Source organism: Enhydra lutris, unplaced genomic scaffold (genome assembly GCF_002288905.1).
Source record: "Enhydra lutris kenyoni isolate GAN:26980312 unplaced genomic scaffold, ASM228890v2 scaffoldscaffold5, whole genome shotgun sequence".
Taxonomy (NCBI): domain Eukaryota; kingdom Metazoa; phylum Chordata; class Mammalia; order Carnivora; family Mustelidae; genus Enhydra; species Enhydra lutris.
Window position 1 is genome coordinate 48627219 of NW_019154089.1, and position 14572 is coordinate 48641790.

At 43.5% G+C, this 14572-nt stretch overlaps 1 protein-coding gene across 1 annotated transcript; it reads left to right on the top strand.

Moving 5' to 3' along the window:
* Positions 1–982: 982 nt before the first annotated feature.
* On the top strand, positions 983–8707 carry LOC111140987 (leukemia inhibitory factor receptor-like). Its single transcript, XM_022493280.1, has 4 exons — positions 983–1178; positions 2302–2395; positions 4041–4119; positions 4484–8707. Exons 1-4 carry the CDS (start codon positions 1136–1138, stop codon positions 5105–5107), a joined length of 840 nt encoding a protein of 279 aa, XP_022348988.1. The 5' UTR covers positions 983–1135; the 3' UTR covers positions 5108–8707.
* The last annotated feature ends 5865 nt before the right edge of the window (positions 8708–14572 follow it).

Sequence of the window (14572 nt, forward strand, 5' to 3'; positions counted from 1 at the left end):
GGCCATGTGGAAAATTGCACTGAATAGTCACAGGAGGGTGTGGGAAGAATTAGGAATGGGTACATTAAGCAAATGAGGAAAAGACATTAAAACAACAGAAAAGTAAGGGAAACATGAGCAGACCAAGCAGTTTGTCTAGCAGGAATCCATACTTAAACGATCGCAGTAATGTAAATGGTGAATTTCCCAAACATTGTGGTATGTGTGAATGATGTGGGACGTGAGGGAGACAGAGTGCTGAGAACACCCAAGCTTCACCTTCTTTGTAGGACATGGGTATGTAATGTCTACAAGTCTTAAAGTGCCGCCAGCGTGATTTTATTTCAAAATACAGAAGTAAATATCCAAAGAAACAGGTGACGTTTGGCAGGGAAGGTGCGAGCAGAAAACTGCTGCGTTTTGTTGTTACCATTTAATCTTGTTCAGTTTTTCAAACTAGTCGTCTATTACTTTGATTAAAACTTTAAAACAATAGTTGAAGCAGTTCTTCATCCTTCTTCTGAAATGATCCTGTGAGTATTCAAGGCTTCCTGGCTAGCGGCTCACGCGACAGCTCAGTGTGCTGCCTCTTCGCAGGCAGTCGGGAGCGAGCATGGTAGCAAGGGGGCTCTGGCACCACTCGGTGGGGTGGCCCCAGGCACAGCGACCCTGCCCCAGCAGGTGGAGGTACACTTTCCTGCTCTGAGGAAGAGAAGGGACTTCTGTTGATTACCTGCCATATGCCAGGATTATTCTAGAGAATGTATGACAACTTCTCACAGCCCTGGGAGGTAGGTCGTGATCGTTGTTTCATGAATTAGAGAAACTCAAGTTTGGGGTAGTTTCAATACCAGGTCTGGACCACATGGCTGCTAACGGCAGAGGGAGAACTTGAAATGGGGTCCACAGGCACTGGCCTCAAGGGCAGTCGGCAACCACTCACTCGAGACAGAGGTGTGGGTCGAACAGGTATGAGTAGCTAGGTGTTTAAAAAATGGTGTAGAGATCAGTAATAATAATCTTCCCTTTGAAAATAGGTCGGTCAGACATAAAGATTAAGAACATTACTGACCTATCCCAGAAGACACTGAGAATTGCTGATCTTCAGGGTAAAACAAGTTACCATCTGGTCCTGCGAGCCTACACAGATGGTGGCATGGGCCCAGAGAAGAGCATGTTCGTGGTGACGAAGGAAAATTGTAAGATAATTATTGCTGTTGAGGTGCTTTCCGTACCTAAATGCATAAGTTTTCAGCAAGTTTTGTTCATGGAGGAACCCCCTTTTTTAAAATTGCATGTATTGTTGCTTGTTTATCATGCGTAGCCAGCAGTGTTCAAAGGCCACAGGATGACTTCATATTTATTCTTGTCAGTTATTTGAAGCTCTTTTCCTAAGAGTACTTAAGAAATTACTGTATGAAGGATACATCTCAAATCTGGAGTTCTAAATTCATGTTAAATCTATATAAAGCTGACCCCCTTTAACATATTTTTTAAAGATTATATTTATTTGAGAGAACACACACGTGTGTGCAAGTGGGGGAGGTGCAGGGGGAGAGGGAAAGAAAGACTCTCTGGCAGACTCCCCACTGAGCTGGGAGCCCCATGCAGGGCTCGATCTCACATCCCCGAGATCATAACCTGAGTTGAAATCAAGAGTTGCACCCTCAGCTGAATGAGCCACCCAGGTGTCCCCCACTTTAACACCTTTTTGCCCTATTCCAAATGTGATTTTTAACATACCCAGGGAAGAGCTAAAGAAATACCCTTTAAAAAACTGTAAACCCCAGCATTCACCAGTTTGAGAAGGAGAATAGGGAAGATGGGCTTGACTGTCTGCAGCGAAGAGCTTGAGTTGGAAGGTGGCATCTCCTCCAGCCTGGAGTTAGAGTTCACACACACTTAAATAAAGCACCATGAGGACATGGTTCTCAGCTGGGGGCCATTTTGCCTCCTGGGGGATACTTGGTGGCATCTGGTGACAGGATTGGATCTCAGAGCTGTGGGGTGCTATATTGGGATCTAGTGGGTAGAAACCCAGGGGCGCTGCTAAGCTCCCTGTAGTGCACACGGTAGCCCCACAGGGAAGAAGGATCCAGCCTCACATGTCAGTGGCACTCAGTCCTGTTCTAAAGAATTTACGTATTAGTGTAAAAATTACTAAAATGCTTGAAGGTCGTATTTTAATAATTTTTTGGTGTCTCTGGATCAGGTAGGATTTTTTTTCTTTAATCTGTCAACTTAAGTATCTTATAATATGAATGTCTTCTATACATCCTGCTTAAAGTGGTGATTTGAATATATCCAATATTCTTTTTTCAGCTGTGGGGTTAATAATCGCCATTCTCATCCCAGTGGCCGTGGCTGTCACCGTGGGAGTGGTCACGAGTGTCCTTTGCTATCGGAAACGAGAATGGTAATGGTACCTGCGTTTCTGCTTGCTGTTGTTTCTGAAGAGTGTGATAATTCAGTTCATGTGTTAAGAAATAAGTACTTGGTTGAAACTGGTTGGTAAAAAATGTTGGTTTAGTCCTAATTAATATTGGATTTAATATTAAACAAGAATTACTGAAAGGTTTTTAAAGTAATAATATAAAAGGTAAACCTCCTCTTAACTGTATTTACTAATGATTTAAAGTAATAGATGCACTAAAAATACGTATAGGTGTAGATACGGCAATAGCTGTGTGCGGGATTAATGATTAGATCACACTTGTCCTGGTGACCTATTTAGAATATACTGTCATTTACTCATATATTTGGCAAATATGAATGCCGCCTCCCACATGAAGAGTGATAACAGTGGGGAACTAAATAAGCGTGATCCTTACAGACTTAGAGCTCAGTGGGGAAGGGGGGACCTCAAACCCATAATCATCCAGTAAACACATGCTTATAAAGTATGTGTGTACTGGGAAGGTCACAGGGTACCATGAGGGGAATAACGGGGCAACCATGTCACTGCAGGTGGTCAGCCACGACTTCCCAAGGGGAGTTCCATCTGAGCAGAGTCCCACAGGGTAAGGAGAAGAGAAAGAGTGTCCCAGGAGGAGAGAATGATCCTGTGAGGGCCCAGAAACCGGAAAGAGCGTGGTCATCAGGAGGCAGTGAGAAGACCTGGGTGTCTGAGTGAAGCTAGAGAGGCAGGAGGGGAGGGGAGAGGAGGGGAGGTGGTGAGCGGGGACTCAGGGTCAGCTGGCAGGAGGCGTCCTGGGCGGGGCTTGGGACAGATGGCTGTGTTCATGAATAGACGGCCCTCACTGGTATTAAAAATGCCATCCTTGGGGCACCTGGGTGGCTCAGTGGGTTACGCCTCTGCCTTCGGCTCAGGTCATGATCTCAGGGTCCTGGGATCGAGCCCCACATCCGGCTCTCTGCTCAGCAGGGAGCCTGCTTCCTTCTCTCTCTCTCTGCCTGCTTCTCTGCCTACTTGTGATCTTTGTCAACTAAATAAATAAAATCTTAAAAAAAAATTATAAAAAAAATAAAAACGATTTGAATACAAAAGATATTTAGAAGCTAAGGCATTTTAGATTAATAAAGTTTTGTTTTTTTTTCCTGCGGGAATGTCAAATGCCAGACTTTTTAACAGGTCTACATATGACACAGCTCTGAGCCAATCTTGTTTTTGTTTGCCTTTCATTTTTGGTAGCCTTTTCCCCCCAGAGTGCAGACCTTGTTAGGAGCCGTGGGGAACTGCCTCGTGCAGATACGCTCCCCAACAACCAGACGGTGCATGATCCCACTCGCACTGTGGCCATTGAGTCAGACAAGCGGTGCCTGTGTTGTACTTTTGACCTGAGAGCACCGTCACCGTTTGAATCCTTTGCTTTTTCCACTTTCATAAGATCCGTAAGATACTGTAGTTCTAGAAACAGAAGTACTGCTTGTAGTTTTCAGACAGGAGCTTCGTGAGCGAGCGCACCTTTGATGCGGCTTCACAGTCTCAGATGTTCACTGAAGCGTCCTGTGAAATGTCAAAATAAGCCCAGGGGTTTGCTAACTTACTTGTGGTCTGATAATCCTAATTGTTAAATGCACTTAATCATCTTTATTTAAAGGATCAAAGAAACCTTCTACCCTGATATTCCAAATCCAGAGAATTGTAAAGCTCTGCAGTTTCAGAAGAGTGTCTGTGAGGTAATCCTCTTTTCTTACATTTATTTGTCAGTACGGGCTGCTTTTTTTAGTCTTTTGTGAGATGTTTGTAACATGCAGATATGTACCCAGCAGAAAATGTGTTGAGCAGAGGGCGTCTTGGACATCTGCTGAAGTTCTGCGCTGATGCATATTAACGTGTGTTTTTGCTACTGCTATGAATAGCCGGGAATATACTGATATGTGAAACAGTACCTGTGTTCTCGTATGCAGTACAGAACAGCAAAGACACATTTCCCTAAGTAGCCACGAGGAACATACACGAGATAATGCCCCTTTTTGTAGGAAGGGCACTGCCGCAGCTTCTCGTGCCCCTCTTAATCATTGCCTCATCATTTATTTCTAGGGAAACAGTGCTCTCAAAACATTGGAAATGAATCCTTGTACCCCAAATAATGTTGAGGTTCTGGAAACTCGATCAGTGGTTCCGAAAATAGAAGACACGGAAATAATCTCTCCGGTAGCCGAGCGGCGGGACGAGAGCTGTGATGCAGATGCCGAGAACCACGTGGTCGTGTCCTACTGCCCCCCTGTCATTGAGGAGGAAACGGCGCAGCCGGGCGCCGAGGAGGCCGGAGGGACCTCTCAGGTCGTGTACATCGATATCCAGTCTATGTACCAGCCTCAGGCGAAACCAGAGGAAGATCAAGACAGTGACCCTGTCGGGGGCGCCGGCTATAAGCCCCAGATGCACCTGCTGGTCCCTGCTACTGGGGCAGACCTCGGCGCGGAGGACGACTTAGATAAAACTGCTGGTTACAGACCTCAGGCAAATGTCAATAACTGGAACTTAGTGTCTCCAGACTCTCCCAGGTCCACAGACAGCACCAGTGAAACGGCCTCTTTCGGAAGCCCCTGCTCCATTAACTCCAGGCAGTTTTTGATCCCTCCTAAAGACGAAGACTCCCCGAAGTCGAACGGGGGAGGGTGGTCCTTCACAAACTTTTTTCAGAACAAACCCAACGACTAACAGCGTCGCCGCGTCACTTCAGTCTGCCATCTCAGTAAGCTCTCCGTTCCGGCGCTCCTGGGCCAGCACTGGGCGTCTTGGAGGGATCCTGTGAAGTACTGTTGGCGAGGAGGACCTTCCCGCACGCAAGTCACACTCCAAGTGTCCCTGTGCTTTCAGTGTAGTCTCACAGCCCAAGTAGAGTCACTCAGAGATTCGGTCCATGCAGCTCAAGTCTTGGAGCGACCCGTGATCAGAGCCAGAGAGTTCCCACGTGCTCTCCCTTCAGGAAGCACTTCCCGGCGGATACCGTCCGGTCCGCACACGCAAAACAAGTCCCCCAGCCGCGTGTTCTGTTCTGCTAGTGGTTTTCTCATACGGATGCTGTGGAATTGCGAGCCGATTACAGGCACGGGAGAAAGACGTCAGAGTACCAGATGATGTTTATTTGCCTGACACTTGCTCCATTCTAGATGAAAACCAAGCACAGATTTCAGAACTTTCAACATGAGTCTCCTCTGTCCACAGCATTTACAAAAAATTAATATAATTTCTGATGTAGTGACCGCTATGTAGTGTTTTGTTTGATACAAAGTATGCTGATTTCTGTGCCTACTGTATAATGGTTTTCAGACAGTTTTCTCAGGGGTACAAACTTTGAAAATGAGCATGACACTGACCAGCCCAAATTACAATCATGTTGTCTTTGCTTTGGGAGGTTTTGCAAACCTTTTCCTTACCCTGTAGCTTGCATGTGAACTTCCTTTATTGCATTTGGTTGCGCTGACGTTTAAGACCGAATTCTCTAAGCCTGGAGACCTGAGGTTTTTTTAAAAACTGGTTTTCTTATGACACAGTGTCCATGTTACACGAGCAAATCCAACATTACTGAGAAACAGAATTGCAGTGATTGTTTGAGGGGACACCTGCACAAACGCTCGCTGCGTTAGCTGTCTGTAGGGTTCCGACTAGCTTCAGCGCCTCCCCAGGACACAGGGCAGTGGTGACCTTTGACACCTCGTAGCGAAGGTTCCTTCTGATCAGGCATTTTGGCAGTTTTGCTTTTGAAATGATCATCAGTCTAGACTGTTTAAACACAGTCTTCAGATTTTTAAATCTAAAACTTAGAAGGTGATGCCTTCTCCAGGGACAGTTCCTCAAGGGCTATGGCGTACGGATTGTGGCCAGGTCCGTTTGAATCAGCGGGTGTACCCGTGTCAGCTTTGTGAGCTGTCTGTGACCATGTGTCTTCACAGCCGCCTCTGCCTGTCCTTGCTTTTCTCAAGTGATGTCTAGAATGAACGTGGTTTTTGGAAAAGCAGAATGAAAAACTAAAAAGTGTATCTTACACCTTTTCCTTACCCCATGGATATTTTATTTTTTGGTAGTTAAGGCAAAGTACCAGAAAATTTGAAATACCTGAATACATCAAGATGTGCTTGTTTTGTTTTGTTTTGTTTCTTTCTTTAATCCTCTGAGGTTCTGTGATGATAATGGATTGGTTATCCTTTTGTTCTAGGTCCTCATGTTTCTTTATAAAAACCACGTCATGGAAAAAAGCTACAAGGCGACAAGGGCCAAAATCCATTTGGGTACTCTCTGAATCCTGATTTTAATTGCTAGAATTCACCTAAATTCTTGAGCTTCATGATATAGGGACACGTGGAATGAAATAGAAACTGAACTAATTATGTTCACATTTGGTAGACGTTAAAACCATGTAATGGCTCCTAGAGATTTTCAGCAGTGAAAAACATCTCAAACCAGATCGTCCCTGACAGTTTGCTACTCTCCTTTTTCCTCTCAGGCTCCTGTCCTCAGCCTGCACCCCAGGTGCTCAGACCTGGGGTTCCCTGCATTCCTGCTGAAGCTTGTCATTTCTATCCCCTCCTGCCCCAGGCTCCTGCCTTGTTCCCCCTTGAAACCAGTGGATCCCGTACTTCCATCTCTTGAGGATAAGTGTTGGCTAGAGTAGAAGTTGGTGGGTCTGAGCTACACTAAACCGAGAATGGGAAAGGTCTAGAAGAGAGTATTGGACCTCTGTCATCAGTATATATTGCATTGCAGCTCTGGTTCCAGTGCCCTTTCTAACCTGCGGAATGACTCATTTGTTTGGCTTACGGTGAATATCACTGGGCTCTTCAGTCCTTTCTCTCCAAGACTCAGTGTCTCTCCTGCATGAGAAAGGATCAGAGTGCTGCTCACCTCTCCCTGCCCCTGGAGTTCATACACAGTGATCCTCACTTGGTGAATGGGAAGCATAACAACACTGTTCGTCTGGGCAAGCTCCTTATAACTTGCTATATACCTAGAAATACATGGTTTAGGGCTGAGGCCAAGGCAGGTTGCTTGTCCTTCCCCACTGAATTGAAGACAGCTAGACTCACTGTGCAAATCCGAAGTCATTACCTCCCTCCCCACCCCCATTCCCCACCCTACCTGGGCATGTGGGGGCGACCTCAACACTGCCCTTTGTCACATATCCACTTGTTGGTGGCACTGGAGACCCTGGGTAAATGTGCACTATTTGTCAATGCCAGGACTGTTCTCAGATGTGAAAAGCAGTCAGAGTTGGTCATGCTCTGTCCAGTCATTTTAGCTCCTCTGCCTGGGGGAGGGGAAACTAAAGGCTAGTTGGAAGGGGAGGTTAGATGTGTTCCCTTCAGCCCTTCCCGACTGGCAGAGTAATGGGGAGATGCCCCTTTCCTCAACTAAAGCCTAGTCATTGGTTAGAAAACTCTTAAGTATCTGGACTCATCTATGCCTCACCACGTCTTTTGAATTGTAGTCTGTCTCAGGACACGTTTTCCTGTCTCGGATAAGCCAGTTCACTTACAAACCGGTTTCAGATCAAGCTTCGCTTGTGGAAAATGGAGATTCTGGTGGTGATTATGACGGCACTTCTCTTGTGAGTGGCCCTCCTAGACGAACAGTACTATAAAAATACTCTTAGACGACTTAGCTAGAATTCTGACATTAGGTAGAGCTTGTGCATTACGTGTGCATGGATTAGTACCCAGATACAGTTGAAGTCATCTGTGTGTTGAATGACAGAAGCCTGGATTTGAGATTGTGGCCCTGGATATCTGGATAGTTGTGTGTTTATGTGCTTTGGTGACAGAGGTGCTGTGTTCCGACAGCTTAGACTCTGAAGCAGCCATTCACGGAAAAGGTTAAGGGCGAAAGGATCAGCCCTGTTTTCCATACCAGCATTACTTCATGGCTCATGGATCTGAAGGACTGCTTTTAAGAACGTCTGGTACTATCGTACTCGGAAACCGTGGTCAAAGTCACATTGTTAAAACTTGAGGCAACTTGTATTCTTGTGGGAAATCATTAGTCCTGTAATTTCTTAATTGTCTTCATACAGACCATGTATAAAGAACATGACCGCCCTCTCTACATTTGAATAATCAGATGTAGGTTAGTGAAGGAGACTAGGGAATATTTTCTTTCAAAAGGAATTTGAAATCAGTTTTATAGTATTTTTTAAATTAAAGTACTCCCTAACATATCAAAATGCAGATGTTATCTCAGATTTTTTGACTGCTCAAGCACATAATCTGATAAGGCTCTTTTTTTCTGTTTAAAGTAATTTTTATTTTCTGTTTTCAACCATTTAAAGTTTGCATACCTTTTATAAAATGCCATTTTTTTCTCCAAAATCTAATATTAGGCATCCCAGAAGTCAAATGTGAGATCATTAGCTAATTCCAAAGACAGCTAGGTACATGGTGGAAATTCAGTGAGTGAGTGTTTATTGACTGAGTCCCATTCCAGAATGTGCAGTTTTCACAAGGGGCGCTTTATACTAGCATCTAGCCTGTGTAGAGCCGAGACTATTGACTGAAAAGATTGAATCTACTCAAGAAGTAGCTCCAGTTTGGGTGAGAACTTGGGAGAGACTCTGGCAAAGGCGTCACTAGATTTCTTACTCCTCCCTCATCGTGAGGATCCATAGCAACATTTTATTTAATGTGTACAAAACTTGGGATGTGTCTGTACCAATCAGCATTGTTCTAGCAAACCGACAAGACATTGATGTGTGAGCTTAACTATAAGGACTCATGCATTCACTTGATAAACCATTTCTTCAAAGCATTTATTTTAAACTGGTATTTCCCGCTGAAACAAAATCGCAGGGTACCAACGCCCGTCCTACCTTTCAGATCCAGAAGAAAATTTTTCATAGAAGAAAATGATTTTCTAAACTTACTGGAAATGCATCCTTTAGACAAGACCTTAGAGTGTCATTGGAAATCACTGGGTTTAAATTTGGTCCGTTTAGGTCTTTGTGGATTATGTACCAAGGCTATTAATATTTAAACCTCTTATTCCGACAGGGTGGTGAGATTTTTCAATTTGTGCCTTTGTCTTAACTATTACATGGTCGCATTCATGCCAGTACAATACGAATGAGCTATTTTTAGTGCCTGTATGGAGGATTAAGAACATTCAGTTAACTGATAGTGCAGGCTTTATTGTGTGTGGTAAAATTCCACAGGCTGTGATTTGATCTAAATATATTCAAATTCTCAAAATTACGATACTGAGTTATGACAGGTGTCTGTTATTCTTAACCATGATTAGTGCTTGTTTCTCCCTGTATTAAGAAAGTTATTATTTTGGATTATAAGTGTCCAAGTTACAGACAGAATTTAAATTTACCTATGGAAGATAAATTCTAACTGTGCAACATTTTTATGAAAATTAAAAGTAGCGTTTTAAGAGGGAAGCCTTCTGCATGTCTTCATTACAGGTGCCTAGCTGAACTACAGAAACCTTCAAAATCTCTCAAGTAAGCTATCCCTGATTAAATATTAACCAAATACAAAACAGTAATAATTTATATTACTTTTTGATTGCTATAACTGACTACCTTAAAAACTCAGAGATGTGATGGGGAAAATTAATATTTCACTGATAAGGAAATTAATTTGTATTACACTTACTGTATTTCCTTAAGATTTCCTTTGTAATAACTAACCAGAACTTTAAAAACCCAAACAGCAGCAGACCTTATGTTGCCCTTAAGCCAAAAATACTTCGTATACTTGGTTGAATGGCTTATTTAAATGTTTAGAATTTCCTTACACATTGAAAATATACTTCCCTTCAGAATATTCCATTTTAAAAGTAGGTAATTTTAATTTCTGAACTTACTGTGCCTCCTAAACATTCCGTTTCAGAAATATTTCTAGGTGGTAATACAATTTGCTTTGAAACATGGGTTGGTTGATATGATCAATTGCCAAAATACTGTTAAACCTAACAAATTGATCATAGACAACAATATTTTGTTACTGATTTGATAATGATTTGATAATGATTTTCATTAAAAAAAAAAAGTTTCAAATACTTGGCCCCCCCGTTGGATTCCAAAACTTTTTCCCATTATTTATGATACACCCTTCTATTTAATTTTTTCCTCCCAACATAATGTTTTGGAGAAAGGTGAATATGTTATGAATAGTTGAAGACAACACACAGTAAGAAACCCTTACTCTGTTGTTGGGAAAGAGTAGGTATTCTAGCCTACCTTGGCATTTGTGCTTCCCTATTATTTTCTCAAAAAAGGAGCATGGCTTTTTCTTAAATAAATTTCAGTTTAAAATTGCTTGAAAAAGATTGGCCTGGATAGAAAGACATCCGAAATTTGAGATGGTACCACCTTAAAAGTATCCAAAGGTTGAAAATCATTGAAAAATACCCAACTATCCCAAAGGGACGTGTTGCCTTCTCTTCTCTCTCATTAGTCAGCCCTAAGTCAGAGGTCGTCTTCATGTTTAGAAATCGCCATTTTTTTACTCTCACAATTGCATTATAGTGAATTAACTGTTTACAAAATACACATACTGTGAACAGATAGAAGTTTTGTCTTTTATAAGGTTGTCTGTAGAATGAGTGTCTTTTTAAAGGAGTTGTTACATGTTAAATATTTTCAATTTTTTTTTTTTTTTTATAAATACTAGTAACTGTTTACTAACTTTTGTTTGGTCAGGTGTGTGCAAATGTAGCTGAAAGATAAGGAGAAGCCGCACATCCAAAACCGGTCCCATTTTCATTTCTTGAAATGTTACCACTAGACTTTTTTTTTTTTTAACCCGAATTCTCCTCTGTGATGTTCTATACCTAAAATCATGCTTATTTGTATAAGGAAACCTTTAAATACACAGGTAGAGGCACCAAACTATATATTGGTGTGATTCACAGAATTTCGAGTTTAACGGAATAAAATAACTCCACTTAACAGAGATGACAACTGAAGTATTTTCTACCTTGTGAAAACTTGGGAGATTATGTTGGTGTTAGAAGGAAAAATTTGAGTATTTCATATCCTCGTATAATTTCAGAATTTAGTTTCCATATCTTTTGGAGAACATGATTATATCAAGAACATAGAATATAAGTAACCTATTACTAAGACACCTTAAACATAAAACTAGTATGCTTGGCTGTTAACTCTAAAGATGTTACTTATGTTTGTTTTTAAAATGCATGTATTTAACAATTTTATCATAGTATTGTCATGGAAAAATAAATATATTTTCTTACAACTTACACTGACGGATTTGGACATTGCTGTTTTGTTTTTTTCTCCTGTTTTAAACACTTAGGAAAAAGTTAATACTTTTATTAATTCCCAAAAGAATTACACTGGTTTATGAAGCAGTCACACAGAGCTCTAACTAAATTTTTAACATTTTAATATTTTGGTATGCCCTTGACATAATCTTCCATATGTTCCACTAAATCTATATTCCGTGTCCCAGGGAAGTTAGTATAAAAATAAAAAGTGGGAATCCAACATCATGAAACAAAAAATACTGGTCCTAAAAGTATGGTTTTTAATTTTTTTTTTAACTCTGAAGACAACCTAAACATTTCTGGAGATTCTGGGAATATGGCAAAATCAGTTTAATTTCAAGGCACCGAATTTGGAAATACTGTCATTGGTTGAGCGAAACCTCAGTAATTTCAAAAAGTAGAAGTGATCTTAAGTAGCGTATCCGAAGGGGAGAAATGAAATCTTCAAGGCCTCTGTTCCCTTTGCTTTACCCAGAGTCACAACTAAAATACGAATGGCTACAATTTAACCTGAAGAAACCATAGACAATTTAGAATTAGTTGTAAAACACATGTTCGTATTTAAGTCCTAGAAGAGCACATACATATGGTCTGTCCTTCGGGGAAGATGTCCGTGCATAATTAGTTTCCCAGATGGTGGATTCTTGAGCCAAAATACATGAGCATCATGCGCCCCAGGAACTTTGAAAAGGTCAGAGTAATGGTGTAAGTATTAAGGGAAAGAAAACTAGAGCTGTATGGATTTTTTCTTTATAGTATTCAACATCACTAAAATGCTTAGAAATCTCAAGTTCTTTACAAAAGAGCCGTGTAACAATTAGTTTTGAATGGCCTATAAATTTGATCCATTACCCTTCCCCTGGAGTGACTAACAGAAAAATGGAATTAAAAGTATTTATTCAGTGTCTGAGAACCAGCGAAGTTGATTTAACAAAGATGAATTGATTTGGGCTTGAATTGGACTGGATTTTATCCCAGAGTGATTAGTTTTGGATTAAAGAGACAAAAACTTGTGAGGATTTTGATAAAAACCCGGAAGTGAAATCATGTTAAATTGAGTACAAGTGGAGCATAGTGAGCTGCTCAGACATCTTGCATCTCCTGAAGGTGAGAGCGAGTCTGAGGGCCCAGCTCAGATGGAAATCTGGCCACCCCCCCCCCCACGCCCCCACCACCTGCCCCGGGGCCCCAGCCAGCTTTCTCACCGCCCTGGAGACATCTTCACCGTCTTTACCGCTGCTGACAGCTTTCCTGGGCTGGAGCCAGACCTGCTTCCTGCCCCGGAGGTGCTCACACACACCCGCACTCACCTTGTCCTGGGACGGGTTCTGATCCCAGAGGCCACGTTACCCAGTTCCCAACAGCACACACCCTTCCCAAATGGGCCTGGCCTCACGGGAAACCCCATCCGCCACCCCAGGAAAGGAAAGGAGCCACCAAGGGGAACGGAAAATTGGACTCCAGGCCACGCTCCCAACAGGTAGATGTGGGATTGTCACCCGTGCCTCTGTCCCTCCAGAAACTTCACGAATGCCTCTGACTTTCTGACTAGCACCTTAAGGTGTAAATAACCTTAAACTTGGTTTGGATGCCCCTGAGGTCACAGCCCCCGGTTACCCAGAGGGGTGTTACATGGCAAGAGGCCTACCGAGACCTGTTCCCCCCTGCTTAAATGAACGTGACCTCTCTTCAGTCGGGTAACCTTTCTCCATCCTCACATCTCAGGCTAAGCATGGCTGGCAGAGAGAAGTCTCTTCCCGTGTCTCAGCACCCCCATCTCTCCGCGCCCCCCATTTCTGTGCAGCCCCCACCCCTCCAAGCACTGAGCACAATTCTGAATGCTTTCTTTGATGCAGAAATGGAGGGGCATCTTGGTTGTCGCTGTATCCATAGAGCTCGGCATAGTGCCAACCACAGGACAAGGGCTTGGTACGTATCTTGAAATACCTGGACCTTGAAAAGCCAATACATGGCTTAATGTGTCTCCTGGATAGAAGAACTACGTCATCGAACAGAGAGGTGATCTGCCTGGGATCTGGTCTCCAGCCGTGGAAAGACAAGGGATCGCCCTGCACCGGCGTGCCTCACACAAGGAACGGAGGCCCCTGTGGTGGCAGGAGCAGCTCCTTCCCAGGTGGGCTCGGGTAGACCTCGCTCACCCGCGGCGCTCCAGTCTTTGTTGCCTGCCCTCACCCTTTGCTCTCCTTCACAGACACTTGCCTTCATCCTCCTGTCTCTCTGACAAACGTAGATAAAGGACAAATAGGCTTTATGGAAGCGACCACAGGTGACAGCCCTCCTCCTACCCACCGTCCGCCAACACCTGCACATCCTCCCTGCTTCGAAATTTATGTTTTTCTCTCTGGGTTGGCTTCTCCCTCCCAGGGACCATCTGCATGACTAAGTCATCCATTTCCGCCACCACCTCTCCTCCCCGCAGTTGCATATCTGCTTCTCCAGAAGACAAGCGTGGCCTCCCCTCTCAAACATTGCCTCGGTGGGGTAGGGAAGTCCTGGTAAGTTCCACAGGCCCCCCGGTAGCCTCCCGCTCCACCCAGGGGCTAACACATCTCTTCTCCACATCCCAAACTTTCTTCTCTCAGGTCGGGTAGCCCCCACAGAGCTGGGCCTGGGTTGCCAGGCTCCTCCAAGCTTAACAGGCTTATGGTCAGGGAGAGGAGGGTGCCCTTCCTCCCAGCGCCTAGTGAGGAGGACTCTGGTGGGCGTGGCCTGGGTCACGTGTCCATGGCCGAGGGGGCGCGGTCACATGGCCCGAAAGAGGTTCTGTCCGTAGGCAAAACTACACGTTCCGAGTCAGAGGAGGACCAGTCCCCCAAAAGAAGATGGGCAATATTCTGAGTGAACAAAACAATATTCACTATAGGCTCGCTCAAGAAA

What these genes read in the sequence shown, in the direction of transcription:
- LOC111140987 (XM_022493280.1), top strand. Translation starts at nt 1,136, where the DNA reads ATGGGCCCAGAGAAGAGCATGTTCGTGGTGACGAAGGAAAATT. An exon ending in CGTGGTGACGAAGGAAAATT is followed by an intron (nt 1,179 to 2,301) that starts GTAAGATAATTA and finishes TTCTTTTTTCAG; the next exon opens with CTGTGGGGTTAATAATCGCC. An exon ending in TTCAGAAGAGTGTCTGTGAG is followed by an intron (nt 4,120 to 4,483) that starts GTAATCCTCTTT and finishes ATTTATTTCTAG; the next exon opens with GGAAACAGTGCTCTCAAAAC.